At 38.9% G+C, this 19,117-nt stretch overlaps 3 protein-coding genes across 3 annotated transcripts in view; all 3 read right to left on the bottom strand.

The window, feature by feature from the left end:
• LOC139631926 (extracellular calcium-sensing receptor-like) overlaps nt 1-19,117 on the bottom strand; it is a 91,288-nt gene that overhangs the window by 40,216 nt on the left and 31,955 nt on the right. The window lies entirely within an intron of this gene.
• LOC139631842 (extracellular calcium-sensing receptor-like) lies at nt 1,971-7,759 on the bottom strand. The gene is made up of 9 exons (XM_071496449.1): nt 7,212-7,759; nt 6,645-6,939; nt 6,396-6,482; nt 5,859-6,128; nt 5,350-5,556; nt 4,985-5,260; nt 3,804-4,031; nt 3,577-3,700; nt 1,971-3,498 (listed from the first exon to the last, which is right to left on the bottom strand). Exons 1-9 carry the CDS (start codon nt 7,481-7,483, stop codon nt 2,585-2,587), a joined length of 2,673 nt encoding a protein of 890 aa, XP_071352550.1. The 5' UTR covers nt 7,484-7,759; the 3' UTR covers nt 1,971-2,584.
• Nucleotides 10,203-17,204, bottom strand: LOC139632302 (extracellular calcium-sensing receptor-like). Its single transcript, XM_071497177.1, has 9 exons — nt 16,408-17,204; nt 15,852-16,146; nt 15,580-15,666; nt 13,635-13,904; nt 12,833-13,039; nt 12,469-12,744; nt 11,850-12,077; nt 11,629-11,752; nt 10,203-11,539 (listed from the first exon to the last, which is right to left on the bottom strand). The coding sequence occupies exons 1-9, from the start codon at nt 16,653-16,655 to the stop codon at nt 10,626-10,628; spliced, it is 2,649 nt and encodes an 882-aa protein (XP_071353278.1). The 5' UTR covers nt 16,656-17,204; the 3' UTR covers nt 10,203-10,625.

Raw genomic sequence — 19,117 nt, forward strand, 5'->3', positions numbered from 1 at the left:
GAGGCCTCTTGCCCTACCCCCATCCGGCCCACGGGCTGTTCCCCTGTGATATTCAGCTCCTGTCTAAATGGGCTGCATTTCTGTGACTATTTCATACCAGTCCTGCCGTCTGACAACATAAACTGAAAAACAGGTCAATGAGAACAGCTTTGTTTGGAATTTTGCTGAATTAAAATACTGTATATGAGCACAGAGAGTAGGAGACCAACCAGATACAAAGAGCTGAAACCAGTTGACACTAGTCAGAATGCAAATATGATGCAAAGATCATCACATATGTTAATTGGCGCATAATGTGAAATTTAGCAGCTTTTTGGCTTTGGCAACTTTCCACTGAAATCATTTGGCAACACTGTTCCAGTTTTTTGACAGAGATGGATGAAAATCGATGAAGGTGGATCACGCATGAAAAGCAAACGAAACTTTCCACGAGAGTTAGTCAGTGTTGAGGTTGAATGGTGCTCGTAGTTCGTCGCATGAACAGTGCTAACTTGCTGTTTTGTGCCCAAGCTAGAGAGTCCTCAACCTAGTGTAACTGCTAAAATCACGGATGTAAATTGCTGTGTGTTCTGTACTCACCTGCTAAAGTTAAATGAAGTCCATAAATGGAAGATAGGGAATCTTCCATTGTGTGATGTGTTTCCACCCATGCACATCCAGGTGATGTAGCCTAACATACTTCAACTACTTGGGGTCCAAGCATGACAATATGACACAGACATGAAAAACATAAATATTATATTGTTTAACTAGTGTAGCAGCTGCATTGTAGTCGCATTTTCTGTCAAAAACAAATCATAAATTAATTTATAATGAAAAGAAATACAACATTTGACTAGCCTCCTGATGGCCATTATCCAAGGCAAACTCTATTTAGAAAGATAGAGCTGGCGGTAGCAGCGACGCATAATGTACCTGATTTGAACACACACATGTGAGCTACAGCAGTTCAGTGATGCAGCCACCACACACTCATAAAGCAGGCAATGTGTTCATGGTATGATTCTGCTTCGTAGCTCCAGCTGCTTGTAAAAATCATCAGCTGGCAGACTTTGTGTTGTATCTGCAGAAATTAAACCCAATAATTCTTGATTAATCTTAGGGAGGTGTTGCTGCAGTTGAGAAAGAGTGCAGTTCAGTTGTCTGAGAAAAGCTGTTCCTTGTAGCAGCAGCAGTGACACCCCGTTCAATTCCCCATACCAGCCCAAATGGGAATATTAAACATCACAAAGTTCTTCCTCAACTAAGTATGCTTCTTTTTTTATTGTTTTTAACTTTTTATTAATTAATTTCTTTAGCAGAAAAACCACTGGTTTACAATACACTGATGTATGATGTATGAGTTGAAAAAAAAGTAAAAGTATGTGGAAATTCTTTGGTTATTTCATTGATAGTAGTTTTGAAAAACACCAGTACAACAATGTGTCACTGTATTGTTTTGAATGCAAACTTCTGTTGAGTGAAATTATTTTTATTTTGCTTACAAGGTAGAAGTTCCCTACCTAGCTCAAGCCAATGTTTTTGTGGATGCTGAATTTTTTGTTTATTAGACACTTCAATAATAGCAGGTACTGCTGTCTATATAGAATGTAATGCACTGTATTATGAGTTGGAAAAAAATAACTGATAAATGAGATTTGTATTTTCTTAAAGTTAAGTCCATGTCTTGAAACAAGATGATCTTATACAAATAACACAGTAGCATCAACACCTTATGACATGTCAAAAAAGCTTGTGTCATCTAAGATACAACTGAAAACAAGATGTTTTCAAGAATCTTGCACTTAACAAGATATTCAAGATGCATTGTCTAAAAACAAGTCCCTACATCTGACTTAAATGTTGTGTGATTGTATGATTTTTGTCTTATATTTACACACAACTATAGCTTAAGTATAGTGGGATAGTATATAGTATAGATATTTTTGTCTCCCAAATCTCAAATCCCATTGAATGTATAAATAAAAGACCAGACAAAACAGCATAATAATTTAATCATGTAAGTCATTTTTAGTGATCTCATTTTGTCTGATGATGATCACTGCTGCACAATATTATAATTACACATTGATACATTTTATTGCAAGGTGACCTCTAATGGTCTTGTGAGACAGAATCAATTGTTTCAGTAAATGCCCCAAAAGGGCATTATGTGTTACGTTAACATGTTTACGTTCCAATGAAAATGCCCTTTTGTGGCTGTAGTAATTATTACAGGATTAAAGGAGGAAGTGTGTTAACATTATTATAGAGCCACAGAGTCAAATTAGGGAGGACGTTGTGATGGGTGGATGGGTCAACAAATCAAAACATTGGCCAAGATGATGTCCTGTAACATTAATGATCAGTTTATTTTATTGAAACCATATTTCCCTAAACCTAACTAGGTTGTTTTTGTGCCTAAACGTTAGAATGAGAATTGCATTGTCACATCATGAAAGGGTTAATTATTTATTTTCAAAAGTGATTTTTAACAGTTTATCAAAGCATATGCCCTGTCGCCAGTGGGCTCCTATGTTCATATCAGAGAGTTGAGAAAAACAACACCCACTTTCAACTAATTTGGAAGACTTAATAGCTAATTTTATGACTTTGTGTTGCCTCGACCCATGATAGCTTTCTTTGTGTTTCTCTCTGGTCTAAGCAGGATTATATAACATTTAGGTCCAAACAGCGCAACCAAGAGACCAAAGCTGGAAGCCAGGATAGCAAATACCTCCACTGCATCAGCATATTTGCCAGGTGAGCTGATATAAGCAGGGACAAAGGCCACCCACACAGCACAGAAGATCAGCATGCTGAAAGTGATGAGTTTGGCCTCATTGAAGTTGTCAGGAAGGTTCCTTGCCAGAAATGCTAACAGGAAGCTGAGGATAGCAAGTAAGCCTATATAGCCCAGTAACACTGCAAAACCAATTGTGGACCCAACTACACACTCATAAACTATCCTGTCATTGTGGTATTGAGTGTTTTTATGAGGTGCTGGTGAGGAAGAGACAAGCCAGGCAGTGCAGATTGTGGCTTGAATAGAAGTGAGAACCAGAACTGTCCCTCTCTGCTGCAAAACACCAAACCACTTCAGACTGGCTTCTCCTCCTGGCTTAGAAGCCTTGAACACAGCCAGAACCACCATGGTTTTGACCAGAATACATGAAACGCAAAGCACAAAGCTGATACCAAATGCTGCATGTCTCAGTTGGCATGTCCATTGTCTTGGATGGCCGATAAACAGCAGTGAACAAAGGAAACATAGCTTAAGTGAGAACAACAGCTGGAAACTGAGTTCTGAATTATTGGCACGGACTATGGGTGTTCTGCGATGATAGATAAAGATCCCTAGGACAACAGCACAGATAAATGTGCCCAGCAGTGAGGTGGCTGTCAAGCATATACCCAGAGGCTCATGATAAGAGAGGAAGTCTATTTTCTTAGGAAGACAAAAGTCATGTTGGGGACTGGACCAGAAATCCTCTGGACAACTTGTGCACTCCATGGAGTCTATGAAAATAGGAAAAGAGTTGAGATACACATAGATACTGAGTTTCTTAACTGCAATGTTTAAAACTGAACACCCACCAGTCTTATTGCTGATCTTTCCCTCAGAGCAAGGGATGCAGTCAAAACAACATTCAGGTTCCCCCTTCTTCCTGGCCATGCGGGTACCGGGAGGACAGCTCTCACTGCACACTGACTGGGGTGGCTGTAGAGAGAAAAATAAATATCTGTTATTCTGTACTACTATAAACTGCTATAATAAGTATTCCATGAGCCAAAAAATTATAGTCTGCCAAATCAGAAGTAACCTCTTTTGATTCAAAGTTCCAGAAGATTTTATCTTCAGCAAGTGTGAGTTCTTCACCTTTTAAGGCTGATTTCTTAACCTCACCCACATTCTGAACTTTAATTCTTCCATCAGGGAGCCACTGCCAGTTCATGATATCATAGATTGGTAAGACATCACCATTCTCGTCAAATGACACTTGATCACCAAATGGTGTGGTGAAGTTAACATTTTGTAAATAGTACACAAGCTATGAAAATCAGAACAAGAACAAGGGATAGAGAAAAGCCAAAGAGAGAAAAAAAAGAATTCATTATTGACTATGGAGAACTCCACAATCAACAATTATCAACACAATATTTGTTTTTCTTTTTTTTTTCTTTTTATTAAAATATGTTTAAAGTAATGTCACATTATCCATAATACCATATACAACCCTTTTTCAAAAAAGTTGGGACACTGTAAAATGTAAATAAAAAAAGAATGCGAAAATGTGCAAATCATTTAAGTCCATATTAAATTGAAAATAGAACAAAGACAACATATCAAATGTTGAAAATGAGAAATTTCATTGTTTTATGAAAAATATATGCTCAATTTGAATTTGATGCCAGCAACATGTTTCAAAAAAGTTGGTACAGGGGCATGTTTACTATTGTGTTGCATCACCTCTTCTTTTAACAACATTCTGTAAATGTTGGAGCTGAGGAGATCAGTTGCTGGAGTTTTGAAAGTGAAATGTGCCATTCATGCCTAATATAGGATTTCAACTGCTCAATAGTTTGGGGCCTCTTTTGTCTTGTCATGATGCACCAAATGTTTTCAATGGGTGACAGGTCTGGACTGTAGGCAGGCCATCTTAGCATCTGGACTCTTCTAATACAGAGCCATGCTGTTGTAATATGTGCAGAATGTGGCATTGTCTTATGGAAATATGCAAAGGCTTAAAAGACATTGGCAGCATATGTTTTTTATTTACATTTTATACTGTGTCCCAACTTTTTTGGAAATGGGGTGGTAACTAAGTGAATAAAAAGTGTTCTCTCTCACCTGATCATAGCCACTGCTATCCCCCAGCAGCAAACAAAATCTTTTTAGCTATCTAGTTTTTTTTACATTCGATAATTTCATATGTTCCGCTGTGCAAAAAATATGCACAGGATTTAGTCACATAAACAGGTGGAGTGTAAACTGATATCTCACCTGCCAGGGCTCCAGTCTTTGTAAATTACCACAGCTGTTCCCGCTGAAAGGCCCTCTCCCTGGCTCACACTGCAGCATATCATCAAGGGCATATGCCAGGGCATACACTGCCTTATACACATTGTACTCTGGCCTTAGATTTAAAGTGTCCAAGAACTCAGTCTCCACACTCTCTAAATCTTCCTGTCCAGTGCATAATGCTCCTCCTGCTTCCACCCAGCCTTCTGGTGGTGGTGCAAATCTACACTGAAATGTGTATTCCCAAAACTGATTTACCTGAAATATATTCAAAAATGTATATTATAAACAATGACAATATATTGTTCTTGCAAATACCTCGTATGATTGCAAGGTTAAATTCAAACCATGTTATTTCCATAGCTGTTGTTGTGGTTTAGGTCAGGCCGTATGTGTGACATGAACTCCCTGAGCCCTGGTATTTCTCCTCGACGGATGGCAATGCCCAGTGTTCCACCCAGGTACGGCATGAGGTGGGGGGTCTGGAGCATAGCAGATGATGTCCAGGCTTCACTGGCCATCCACTGCAGGCCTGTCACATTCTGCCTCACCACCTGTGCAAAGCATTTTATCAAGTATATAAATTCATACTGCCATACCAATGAAAACGTATTTCATTTCAACAGCTGGTGTCATTTACACGTACAATCCAGTGTTGTTATGCAGTAGCATGAGCACAGTGATATCATCATAACTGGAGCAAACCTGATAGCAGTGCCTATAACAAGTCAGAGTTGTAACTTATGAAATTCTTTTTATTTGGCTTTGTTTAGGTCAGATGTTATTGTAAATGACTGAATTAATCTTGTAGTATAACTGTGTTTGGCAATAATCAAGTTTGTATTTCAAGCCCTACCTCTTCCATGAGGTTAATAATGTGACCTTCATGTGCAAAAACAATGACCACACGAGCTGTGGATTTCTTCATCACATCCACAATCCTCCTTAATTCAGCTGGATCATCGCCCTCTGGCAAAACCTCTAAGTAGGCCAGACAACCTCCACCAGATGGACCCAGGTCAGATTGGAAGGATCGGGCAGCGTGGAGTCCATAATCATTATCACTTATCAGCAGACCTGCCCAAGTCCAGCCAAAGTGTTTTAGAATCTGAATCATAGCACGCACCTGAGAATACAGAGAGGGGGGATTAGTGCACAGGCAGGAATAATGTTTCACTGAAATCCAGTTAAATAGATTCCACAATGGACTATGTTTAATTATTGCCTTTCAGTGTTGTTACCTAACACCACATAACTCCCTTAGTGAGACAAATAATGTTACTAGTGACAGACAACTATATTATCTGTGTAGTAAAGGAATGTACGTCCTGATAAATACTTTAACTGTACATTCTTTATTTTATGTATTTTCACTCTGCTGATAGATTTTCACCTGGAAAGCATCACTTGGGATCGTCCTAAAGAAGGATGGAAACTTTTGCCGGTCGCTCAGGCAGGAACATGTGGAAAAATAACTCACCTATGAAAAACGCAGATGTACAACTAAAAAAATGTAATGCCTTTATCAGTTCTTTCATCTTTGTAAAGCTCACTACATCATGTTTACAACTGACCTTAAATTTGGAATTAAATCAAAATGATCCAAAACATATTGATAGATGGTAAGGCAGACAAAACTTACCATTGGCACTCTGTACAAACCTAAGACAGTGGAGATTGCAATAGAACGTGTAGAGGAATCATCACCCACAATCCCTATGACTGGAGGTGTTCCTATACAGGTCTCATGTAATGTAACTTGCTCCTCTTGACCACTTGCTAATGACATTGCTGCACGGAATCCAATTACTAGTTTGTTGCAGTTATCATATACACTGTATCCCAGAGTCACATTAGGTAGCAGGTTGGAATTTCTGTTGATCTCCTCAATAGCAAAAGCCATGGTCTGGGCCTGTTTGAATCCTAGAACATCAAAACTAACACATACAATATCACTGTTTACGACTGAAAATTAAACATGATAAACTAAATTGTGCATACATATATAACTACAGATTTTTCAATTATGAAGACAGTTAAGTAGTAACAACCACAAATATACTTTGAGAATGAGCAAAAAAGACAATGTGGTTAAAATGCCACAAATTCACAATGCAGTTCTTTCACAGTAATATGAAATGATCAAAAACACATTGTTATAATATGACTGATATTTTAGACCTACTGCTTGTTTCCTTGAAAGACTCACCCATGGCAGGTAGGCTGCTGTGGCTTTGAGGTAAAAGACAGTTCAGGATAGGTAGAAAAGAAATTCATTTCAAAAAGCCCACCTAGAACCAAATCTCCAGCCTTGTGCATCCCATTTAGATGAAACTGTCCCTGTAACCAACAAGAAGAGGAATAAAGAGGAGAGGACGCAGCAGAGGAAAAGCAGCAGTAGCACATGAGCAAGAGCAAGTTGGTGTCTAAAAATGCCCTCATGACCTTCCTCTGATATATACTTCTTACGAGCCCACACATTAAGTTTTATTGCTATGTCACCCCCTTTTATTGACTTGCAGTATTGTTTAATCTTGCACACCACCCATAAGAGCAGAAGAGATAGGGGCAGGGCCTAACATGCATTTAATTTGAGATTGAATTTGTGCTGATGCAGAATGAATGCATGGAAGCCAAATTTAAGTTCTGGATGAGTGGCAATGATTGAGTTCCCCTGAAATTTGCATTACAGTCATATTATGTATTAAATGTCATATCAAGTGTACTGTAAGTAGTTAAGTAGATGATATGTATGTTAGGTTGTACATAAAGCAGATAGACCTTTTCACCTTACAGTAAATCTACTTGCATTGCTATAAAATACGAGGTTTGTTCCAATCCTCTCCAATACTGAATTCCAGAGCAGATACATATATGTATCTTAAGATTCACTTTGTAATGAGTATAACATCAAATTTGTGCGTGATGTTAAATGCACAAATCAGCCCTACGTATCTAATTAATGATCACACAATAATAGACTGAAGTAAAATGTCCACTAGATGGTGTCTGTAACATACTAAGACTTATGTTTTTACATTGTACTGTCGTTGATATCAGGTTCTCTCGTGCATCGCGACTATTTCTGCACTGCAGATCACATGAGCTCTAGAAGATTGTGTTTTTTTTTGAGTGAGTATCCGTTTGCCTGCCAAAAAGACCAGGTGGCAGTCCTTCGGGCCTCTCTCTGAAACACTCTGTTGTCTCCACCTGTCTAAAATCCACCACCAAAGACAACATTGAAAAGTCTCATTGACTACCACCCACTTGCTGTACGACCACTCAATATGATGTGCTTCGAGAGGCTTCTACTATCTCAGATCAAGGCTCCCGATCACCGGTACCCCCACCAATCAGTGCTGCCACCAGTTTGCTAATGGAGCAAACAGATCTGTGGAGGACACAGTCTCAATTGCACTTCATAAAGCCCTGTCCCACCTGGAGCATCCAAAGACCCATACCATGATGCTATTTAGCTCTTCTTTTGATACTATAATCCCCCACAAACTGTTATATAAAGTCAGCAACCTAGGATTCACCACACAACTTTGCTTATGGATTTATTATGGACTTCCTTGCTCCACATCCACATCATTCACCCTCACCTTGAACACAAGTACACTGCAGGGCTGTGTGCTTAGCTCAGCCCTCACTCTCTTCACCCATGGCTTCAACATGTGAGTACAGAACATACAATCAACATGCTTCATTTAGTGCCAGGAACATTTTGTAAGGAAAGAGGCACAAGCTTATCTATTGAACTGCCTTACACTATAATTAAGTTTGCTGACAACACCACTGTAATGGGATTCATATTTCAACAATCAGGAGACACTGTAGAGAGAACAGGTCCAACATCTGGTGAAGTGGTATGCTAACAAAAATTTGGTCCTAAACACCACAACAACCAAGGAGGTCATTATGGACTTAAGGAGAATAAGGAAGACCACATACCCCCCTATCCACATAAACAGAGAGCCCTGCTGTGACTGCAAGAATTTCCCAGTATTTCCAGTGTTTGTTGCCCTGTCTGTCTTTCCTTCTGTTTCCTCGCCCTAGTCTGTGTGTAAGTATGTGCTTTTCAGCAGGGGCGTGGCGCAGCATAGGTTACCCGGCTCACCTGATTCTCATCAAGCACTCCATCAAGTATAACAACTCTCGCCCTCCACTTCGCCAGATTGTTCCGCTTGCCTGCTGAAACTTCCTGCTCCACCATTAACCAAAAATGCACCTGGTACTCCAATCAAACTACTTACTTCTTTGTCATTAAAGAACTTTGATTCTAACTGAGCTGGTTGAGCCTGTGTCTGTATCCACACTGTGGTCCAAACAGTATTTAGCTGAACTGTAACAGAACAATCTGGCCTCCGTGGACCCCACAGATTCAGACGCCTTATGCCAGGCGTTAGCAGCTAAGGCACCATGTTTGGACAACATGAAATGGTTCTTTTGGACATAATTGAAAGTCTATAAATCCTCAGCTCCAGTGCTACCCAGCTCGGCACTCAAATAGAGCCTCACATGCCTACACCAGAGTGCTACAGCAGAGAGCTAGGATCTTGTGGACAGTTTCTCCAGTGTTCATTAATGTCTGATAAACAACCAACCACCTATTCTACAAAAGAATCAAGCGAGCTGTATGAGACGAGAGTGAGTCCTTTGAAGCCCTTATTTCTTTAGCCATCGGGTTAGGTAACTGCATGAGAAAGAGACACAGGGAGTAATCGCTCCCTCCAGATTCCGCACTCCTCCTTATCGAGTATTGGGAACACCTGGGCACAGCCTTGCTTTTATTTTGGGTTTTTTTTTTTTGTTTTGTTTTTTTTGTTTTTTTTACCCTTTTTGCCATCCAACACTTCCTATTATATTGTTCCACTCTTGCAAACACTTTGACACCACTGATTTGCTGACGGTCACATCTCATAACCTTTTTGGCATTTTTACTAATTTTTTGGTTAGATTTAAATAGATTGAAAATGTATGATTTAACTCTTTGTGTCATCTCCCATTGTTTGTCATAGTTTTTGAGCCAGTCATGAAACCAGATTGTTCTACTTGCTATGTGGTAACACTCCAGGCCACTAAACTCTGTAGTTCTACTCTTTGTTTAATTGCTTCATGTTCCCTTGGACAAAGCCTTAACTGTATCTCTCTGTGCCTCAGTTCTCGTCAATTCCAGTGCTGCTGCCTCCTCCTGATGAAACTGCCTCCTCCGCCGCCATTAACCAACAACACCACTCACCTGCTGCTTCAACCAAACCACTGACCTGCTCCTTGCCAGCCACTTTAAACTGTCTGCCACTGCTCCCACTGCATTTTGTCATATCCACAGAATGTAGCTTTTTCTGATATAGTTCTTTCTGAGTATCAGTAACAGGGTTAGGAGTAATAGTTTTGTATCACTGAGGGATGGAAAGATGCAAGGCCGAGACAAATGTAATGCAAGTATATAATCTGTTCATAATAGAGAAAAATAGCAATACTACTGTGATAAAATATACAATAATAATAGTCAGTCTTTATTAACACTTCTTTATTACCTCTAGTTTCATGTAGTGAAAACAAATGTTGAATGTAAAATACAGAGTGGATCAGATTACTTGATACATTTTTATGACAAATTTTATGACTTAGATTTTTCTCGACTCATGATAGCTTTCTTTGTATTTTTCTCTGGTCTCAGCAAAATTATGTAACATTTGGGTCCAAACAGTGCCACCAAAAGGCCAAAACTGGAGGCCAGGATGGCAAACACCTCCACTGCATCTGCATATTTTCCTGGAGAATTGACATAAGCAGGGACAAAGGCCACCCACACAGCACAGAAGATCAGCATGCTAAAAGTGATGAGTTTGGCCTCATTGAAGTTGTCTGGGAGATTCCTTGCCAAAAACGCTAACAGGAAGCTGAGGATAGCAAGGAAGCCAATATAGCCTAATAACACTGCAAAACCAACTGTGGACCCAAATTCACACTCATAAACTATCTTGTCATTGTGGTATTCAGTATTTTTATGCAGAGCTGTTGAGGAAGATACAAGCCAAGCAGTGCAGATTGCTGCCTGGATGCAAGTAAGAGCGAAAACTGTCCCCCTCTGCTGCACAGCACCAAACCACTTTAGAATGGCTCCTCCTCCTGGCTTAGAGGCCTTGAACACAGCCAGAACCACCATGGTTTTGACCAGGATGCATGAGACACAAAGCACAAAGCTGATGCCAAATGCTGCATGTCTCAGCTGGCATGTCCACAGTCTGGGACGGCCGATAAACAGCAGTGAACACAGGAAACATAGTTTAAGAGACACCAAGAGCAAGAAACTGAGTTCTGAATTGTTGGCACGTACAATGGGTGTGCTGCGATGATGGGTGAAGATACCTAGGACAACAGCACAGATAAATGTGCCCAGCAATGAGGCAGTTGTCAAGCAGATTCCCAGAGGCTCATGGTAGGAGAGGAACTCTGTCTTCTTAGGAACACAGTGGTCACGCCGGGGGCTGGACCAGAAATCCTCAGGACAACTTGTGCACTTCATGGAGTCTGAAATAAAAGAAAAGCTAGTGAGACACAAACTTCCTGTATATAATAAACTTAAAATAAAGTAAAAACATGGAAACATTTACTCCCACCAGTTTTATTGCTGATCTTTCCCTCAGAACAAGGAACGCAGTCGAAACAGCACACAGGTTCCCCCTTCTTTCTGGCCATGCGGGTACCTGGAGGACAGCTCTCACTGCACACTGACCGGGGTGGCTGTAGAGAGAAAGATAAATATGTCAATCTATATTATTACATACTGCTAAAATGTACAGTGCAAAAAAAGAGAGATGTCTGAAAAATCAGATGTAACCTCTTTCGATTCAAAGTTCCAGAAGATTTTGTCCTCATGAAGTGTGAGTTCTTCACCTTTGAAGGGAGACTTCTTAACCTCACCCACGTTCTGAACTTTAATCTTCCCATCAGGGAGCCACTGCCAGTTCATGACATCATAGATTGGAGAGGCATCACCATTCTCATCAAATGACACTTGATCACCAAATGATGTGGTGAAGTTGACCTTTTGCAAATAATGTACAAGCTGCAAACGGAAGAAATAATATCAACATCAAGAAGAAAAATGGGTACGAAGCGTGAAAAGCCAAGGGTTATACTACTGCGAAAATGACTTGCAACAAAATCATGAACTTTTTTTATGTTTCTATATTTTATGCAGGTATTGAGACAGCCGGAATCCAGGATGTTGCTTTGTCTAACTCTTTTAACATCTTTAGTAAGTCATTACTGTCATAAAACAAAATGGAAAAGTGTTTTGTCCTGCTTTGTCTAGTTTTGAATATATTTAAATGGAAAAATAATTAAATCAATAGCCAGTGGTTGAACGTAATATGTCTTTGTTCATAATGTTCTATACTCACAAAACTACATTGTTTTCAAAACGTAAACAGAAAGAGTGTAATTTGATATCACACCTGCCATGGTTCCAGTGTTTGTAAAGTGGCACAGCTGTGTCTGTCGAAAGGCCCTCTGCCTGGCTCACACTTAAGTATGCTATCAAGGGCATATGCAAAGGCATACACAGCCTTATACACATTGTACTCAGGCCTAAGGTTAGAAAGATCGAAAAACTCAGACTCCACATTTCCAGTATCTTCCTGTCCAGTGCATAATGCTCCACCAGCTTCTATCCAACCTGCTGGAGGTGGAGCAAATCTACACTGAAATGTGAATTCCCAAAACTGGCTCACCTGAAATATAAAAAAAAATTATGTCTTAACAGACATTATAGTATGTTATTCAATATTGAGATCAGATGCAGTGCAATTAAACTCTTACCATACTATTTCCATAGCTGCTGTTGTAATTTTGGTCAGGACGTATTTGTAAGAGGAATTCCCGAAGTCCTGGTATTTCTCCTCGACGAATGGCAATGCCCAATGTCCCGTTCAGGTACGGCATGAGGCGTGGGGTCTGGAGCACAGCAGCTGATGTCCAGGCTTCACTTGCAATCCACTGCTGGCTTGTCACATTCTGTTGCACCACCTATGCATTGCATTATATAAAATATATTTTTCAGACTACTGTCAGAACAGTGCAGTGTGTTTTGTAGAAAATATCTATTTGTCTCCAACAATTTCACTGTATGGCTTTTTTCTGTAATTAGAGGACAAATGTTAAAGAAATATGTTGTGCAATATGGTCAGTTGAAGATCAGTTTACCTAATGCAACATAGATTAAAAAACAAGCATGAGTTAAAAAAAACAACACCTTATTTCTAGCATCATGGGTAGTTTGAGCTTTCTCAAAATGCAAAACAGTATAGTTCACAGTTTACAACAAGCTTCAGTTTGGTGTAAGCTTCACTAACATAACCAATTAAAACCAATTATTAGAATAATTTAATATTGCTTTACTGGTCCTTTCATGGTTCTACACTCATGAAACCCAAAAATGTATTCAAATAGTTTTCAACCGGCTAAATCGTCAAGAGGTTGAAACTTCGACATACTCTATACAGGTAACATTATCAGCTGGATTTGAGCAGCTTGGATTCCAGTTTAAACCCCAAAGAAAGAAAAAAATAGAATATTTCATTTCTTAAAATCATGGGTTTGTAAATTATATTTCAATTCCAACCTCTTCCATTAGTTGAATCATGTGGATCTCGTGTGCAAATACTATGACTACACGAGCTGTTGATGTCTTTATCAAATATACAATCCTCTTGAGTTCACGTGGGTCACTGTCCCAGGGCAACACCTCTAGGTAGGCTAGGCAACCTCCACCAGACTGAGCAAGATCAGACTGAAAGGACTGGGCAACATGGAGTCCATAATCATCATCGCTGACCAGCAGGCCTACCCAAGTCCAGCCAAAGTGTTTCAGAATCTGAATCATAGCATGCACCTATGTGGATATGTCATAGTAGAGAGATATTTGTAAATTCTTGTTCAATAAAAATGTATAGTACAATAAAAATGGGCATTAATAAATGTGTTTACAATTTTTTTTTTCAATTTACCACTGAATAGATTCAGTTACAAAGTAATTGATTATTTCAAATTTTAATGGGCAATAAAAAGAGGAAGTATAAAGATAATTTACTAATGAAACATAAATCAATCAATAAAAACTTTAAATTAAAAAGGGATTTACAAATACAACATAAAGCAGTCAATAATTAAATCATTTAAAATAAATTTTGATTAAGAAATGTATCAGTGAATAATGTAATTGAAAATCTATTTCAAAATGCAGTTTAAAATGAGAAATAAAGAACTGGATTTATGCATTTTCATTATAAATGGAAAATTCATTTTCCTCAGAAGGCTCAGGTCCACCTGCAGTGAAATACTGCACAGGTTTTACCAGTCAGTGGTGGCAAGTTTCCTTTTTTATGCTGCAGTCTGCTGGGGCGACAGCATGTCAGACAAGAATACAAGGAGACTGGACTGTGGAATAGCTCTGTAAGATGCAGGCCATCTTGGACAACACCAACCACCCTCTCCACAATATTTTGGCAGGCGAGAGAAGCAGCCACATATGTAGCTAACCTCTCATCTCACTGCGCTGCAGGACTGTGCAGTTCAGGATTCTTTGTCCCCACTGCCATCAGGTTGTATAACACCTCAGTCAAAGGAAGTGCCCCATGACCTGACTGACTGACTGACTGACTGAATTGAATCATGAATACAGATTTTCCTTCAGCATGTACATTCCCATTTTTTTCATATTACCTAATCAATTTGTTTAGTTATTTAACCTCTCCATTTCGCCTTCCCATGACAGGTTTGGCCTAGCGCAGACGAAATGAGGTAAAACAATACAAATTAGCCATAGGCTGTAACAAGCTCTCTCTGTGGCTATCACCTGGCATGTCATCCACAGACATATGACATGGATGTGGGAAGGGAACAATAAAGGTGGGTGCCAAAGTTGGGGGTGTCTCTACTGGTGCAACACTCTCCATTTCACTGACACTGTCCCTTAAAATTATTGATATATCAGAGTGAAAGTGAAGGGCAAAAATTTCCTGGCGCAAACACATACACTTCCTAAAAGTGTCTTGGTCCTAAAAGGTGTTGGAAAAAATAGTAAGGGTATAAGGTGGGTATGACTCTCTAACCATTCTGACAGCTTGTTACATCCCATGGCTAATTTGCAATGTTTTGCTGTGTTTTACCACCACAAGTCCCAAAATGTAAACCTGTTCTGAATTTGAACCATTTGTTGATGGCTTAACATTTTATTTGTGAATTTCTTTTCATAATTCCTCTTTTTATTGTTAATTAAAATATCAAATAATAATTTACCTTTTAATTAAAACTATACAGATTAATAAGTCAATTTGAAAAGAAATGTATTAATGTCTTATTATTGAACAATTAGTTACCAATTAATTAAATGCTTTATTACTATTTCCATGACACTAAAACTGTATTACTCATAGGTTTCACCATGGAGTCACAATTAATTACTCTAATTTAGCATTCAGAAAGGTTTTCTTTCATTTTTTTTTCACCAGCTTGCTAAACTGCTTGTCTAACATATTGTGAAGTTATTAATTTTAATTAATTCTTACCTGAAAGGCATCACTTGGAATAGTTCTAAAGAAAGATGGAAACCTCTGCCGATCACTCAGGCAGGAACATGTGGCAAAATAACTCACCTATAAAGAAAAATACAGAACACATTCAAGTCATTAATTTCACGCTACTTAGACCCAGTCAAAATATTTTCATATTACAAAATTATATCACTTTTAGAGTGGAATTGTTTTTCAAATGCTGCACATAAAAGATTTTTTTAAAATGAAAAAAAAACAAACAATTTCAATAGAAGAAGGAAACTTACAATGGGTATTTTGTATAAACCTAGCACATTGGAAATGGCGATTGAGAATGTTGAATAGTGATCACCCACAATCCCCAGAACTGGGGTGGTCCCCAAACAGTTGTCCTGAAGCAGAAATTCATCTTCTTGACCACTGGCCAGTGATAATGCGCCACTGAATCCAACAATAAGTGCACCACAGTTATCATAAAGACTGTATCCAAGAGTCACATTGTGTAGCAGATTGGAGTTCTTGTTGATCTCATCAATAGCAAAGGCCATGGTCATAGCATGCCTGAACCCTAGAGTGTCAAAGCTGAAACACAAAATATCACTGTTAATCACTAAAAAGTAATTTGTCACTGTGAGAACTGTGAGATACATAAACAAAAATGGACCTATATTAATTAATTAATTTTAATATTTTTAGGTTATCACAATATTACAAAATGCTACATTACCCAGATTTCATAAGCATTTCAGCCCAGGGACATTTTCTTCCTTGCCCTGAGTACTATCATCAGAAAGCATAATGTGCACACGCTCATGCTATCTGCTGCATGTGTCTGAAACTTACCCTTTGCAGCTGGGCTGTTGTGGCTCTGAGGTAAATGTCCACTCAGGAAAGACAGAGGTGTAGTGGACCTCAAACAGCCCACCCAGAACCACATCACCAGGCTTGTGCATTTCATTAAGATGAAACTTTCTCCGTAATTTACAAGATGAGAGTAGAGAGGAAGACACAGAGCATAAAGAGGGAGAAGAGCAATAAAACAAGATAAGGTCAACACACAAAAGCAAATATGTATCAAGAAAACCCCCCATAATGTCCCTCCTCCTTTCACACCTGTTTCTATTCCCTATACAAGGGTTCTTGGTTTTATATGCTGGGTTATGTCACCCCTTTGCGTGCTTTCTGTCATTGTTTAATCCTTGACAACACCCATTGGGGCATGGGCTTAGGGGGCGGGACACAACACCTACATCAACATAATTATGTTTGCATAATATGTTAACATAATGTAAATGTTGTACTATATCAGAAAGCATTTTTGGCTGGAGCCAATCACAACTGACATTGGGCAAGGATGGGGTACACCCTGGACAGGTAGCCTTCTTGGAGCATGTTTATTTTCTCTCCTTTTTCACTTTTATTTTCATTTGCTTGGTATGACAAAATGCATAATTTAATTTTGTCAATCAAACTTGTTACGTGTACACAACAGGCCAAAAGTTTGCAAGCAAGATCAAATTTGTACAAAAAAAGATGATAGTTTCATTGGCATACTTTGCAACAAAATAAACATGATTATTATATAGAGTCACTTATCACTTATTTTTTTTACTATAATTATCAGGTATTTGGGTTTTTCTTGCTTAGCCTTTGCTTTCTTCAAAGTAACCTCCTCTGGCTTTAACAACAGCATGGCATATAAGAGGCATTTGTTTCACAAGTTTTTTAAGGTATGTGCCAGGAATTGCATTCCAAGCTTTCTTAAGTTCATCATTGAGAGACTGCTGATTCATGGGACACACTTTTCTGACTGATCGATCCAATTCGTCCCACACAAGCTCAACTGGAGAGAGGTCTGGAGACTGAGGGGGCCAAACCATCTTTTGAAGAACACCGTCCTCTTCTTTTTTGTCTAGGTAACCCCGACAGAGCTTGGAAGAATGCTTAGGGTCATTATCTTGCTGCAAAACAAACTTTCGACCCACAAGTCTTCGTCCAGATGGAACTGCATGATGCTGGAGGATGGAATGGTACTGCTCCTTCTTCATGATACCCTTTACTTCAAACAAATCTCCTACTCTATCACCTGCAAAACATCCCCATACCATGGCACTACCACCTCCATGCTCAATTGTGGGTGTTACACATGGTGCTTTAAGACGTTCACCAGTTTGTCTGCAGACATAGACTCCGCAATTTGAACCAAATAGTTCAAACTTGCTTTTGTTGGTTCAGAGAACTTGTTTCCAGTCATCATAGGTCCAATTTTTGTGTGCTTTTGCCCACTCATATCTCTTTTTCTTGTTCTGTGGACGAAGTCGTGGTTTTTTTGCAGATACACAACCCTTCAGACCAGCCTTTCTCAAACGTCTTTTCACAGTTGTCAGAGATATGTATTTTGACCTTGTCATGTTGATTTCCTCCCTTATTTGTGGTGCTGTTTTTCGCAGATCTCTCTTACTGGTGACAATGATATGTTTATCCTCTGCTTTTGTAGTAACCCTCTTTCTTCCAGACCTTTTTCTATCATCATAACTTCCAGTTTCTTCTAGTCACAGTGTAGTGAACTCCTTTGTTGGACACCATTAGGCGTTTTGCAATTTCTCTTTCAGTGTATCCTTCTTTCCTCAATGTACAAATCTGTACTCTAATTTTTTTACTCAACTGTTTCTTTCTAGTCATTTTTGTGGTAGTTTGTCAGAGATACGAACACAGTAGAGATTTATTGGGATTTTTGTATGTAAACTCTCAAAAGCCAAAGAGCTAAAGTGAGTAATGCAAATTGTGATTTGTTTTTTACTTTTGCACTGAAGTTGCAAATCTTCTCAACCCTAAAACTAAGCCCTTCTTTTCTTTTGTTAACATTTCTTCAGCAATGGTCTGGTAACATCAACATATACCTAAAGGTAAATTGAGGAAAATGGTGCATGTCAATGAAAGCAAAGTCTGATCATGCAGTAAATACATCCCAAAATCCATAGAACTCATACTGGTTTTTAAGAAAGGCACTGTGAACAGAGACTTGAAGTTGCTTCCAAACTTTTGGCCTGCAGTGTACTCTATGTTTGTGTGGTAGTTTGATAATACCTTTCTGTAATACCTAATGCCAGTACTGGTGTAATTCTGGCAGTAGAGGAATTCCTGTATCAGTGGAATGGTACAGTGTAGCTATGGTATTTTCATGAACTCAGACAAATTGCATAACTTCAAGACACACTAAACTAATTTGGAACATTTCAAATGTTTCAAATGTTGAAACTGAGAAACTTTATTGTTCTATGAAAAATATATGCTCCATTTGAATTTGATGCCAACAACACGTTTAAAAAAAGTTAGGACAGTGGAATGTCTCTTCTTTTAACAACATTCTGCAAACGTTTGGGAACTGAGGTGATCAGTTGCCGGAGTTTTTAAAGTGAAATATCCCATTCATGCCTGATATAGGATATCCACTCCCCAACAGTTTGGGGTCTCTTTTGTCGTATATTTCGTTTCATGATGCACCGAATGTTTTCAATGGGTGACAGGTCTGGACTGTAGGCAGGCCAGATTT

Source organism: Trachinotus anak, unplaced genomic scaffold (assembly GCF_046630095.1).
Source record: "Trachinotus anak isolate AG129_WGS33_773 ecotype Australia unplaced genomic scaffold, CSIRO_AGI_Tana_v1 ptg000014l, whole genome shotgun sequence".
In the NCBI taxonomy this organism is placed as follows: domain Eukaryota; kingdom Metazoa; phylum Chordata; class Actinopteri; order Carangiformes; family Carangidae; genus Trachinotus; species Trachinotus anak.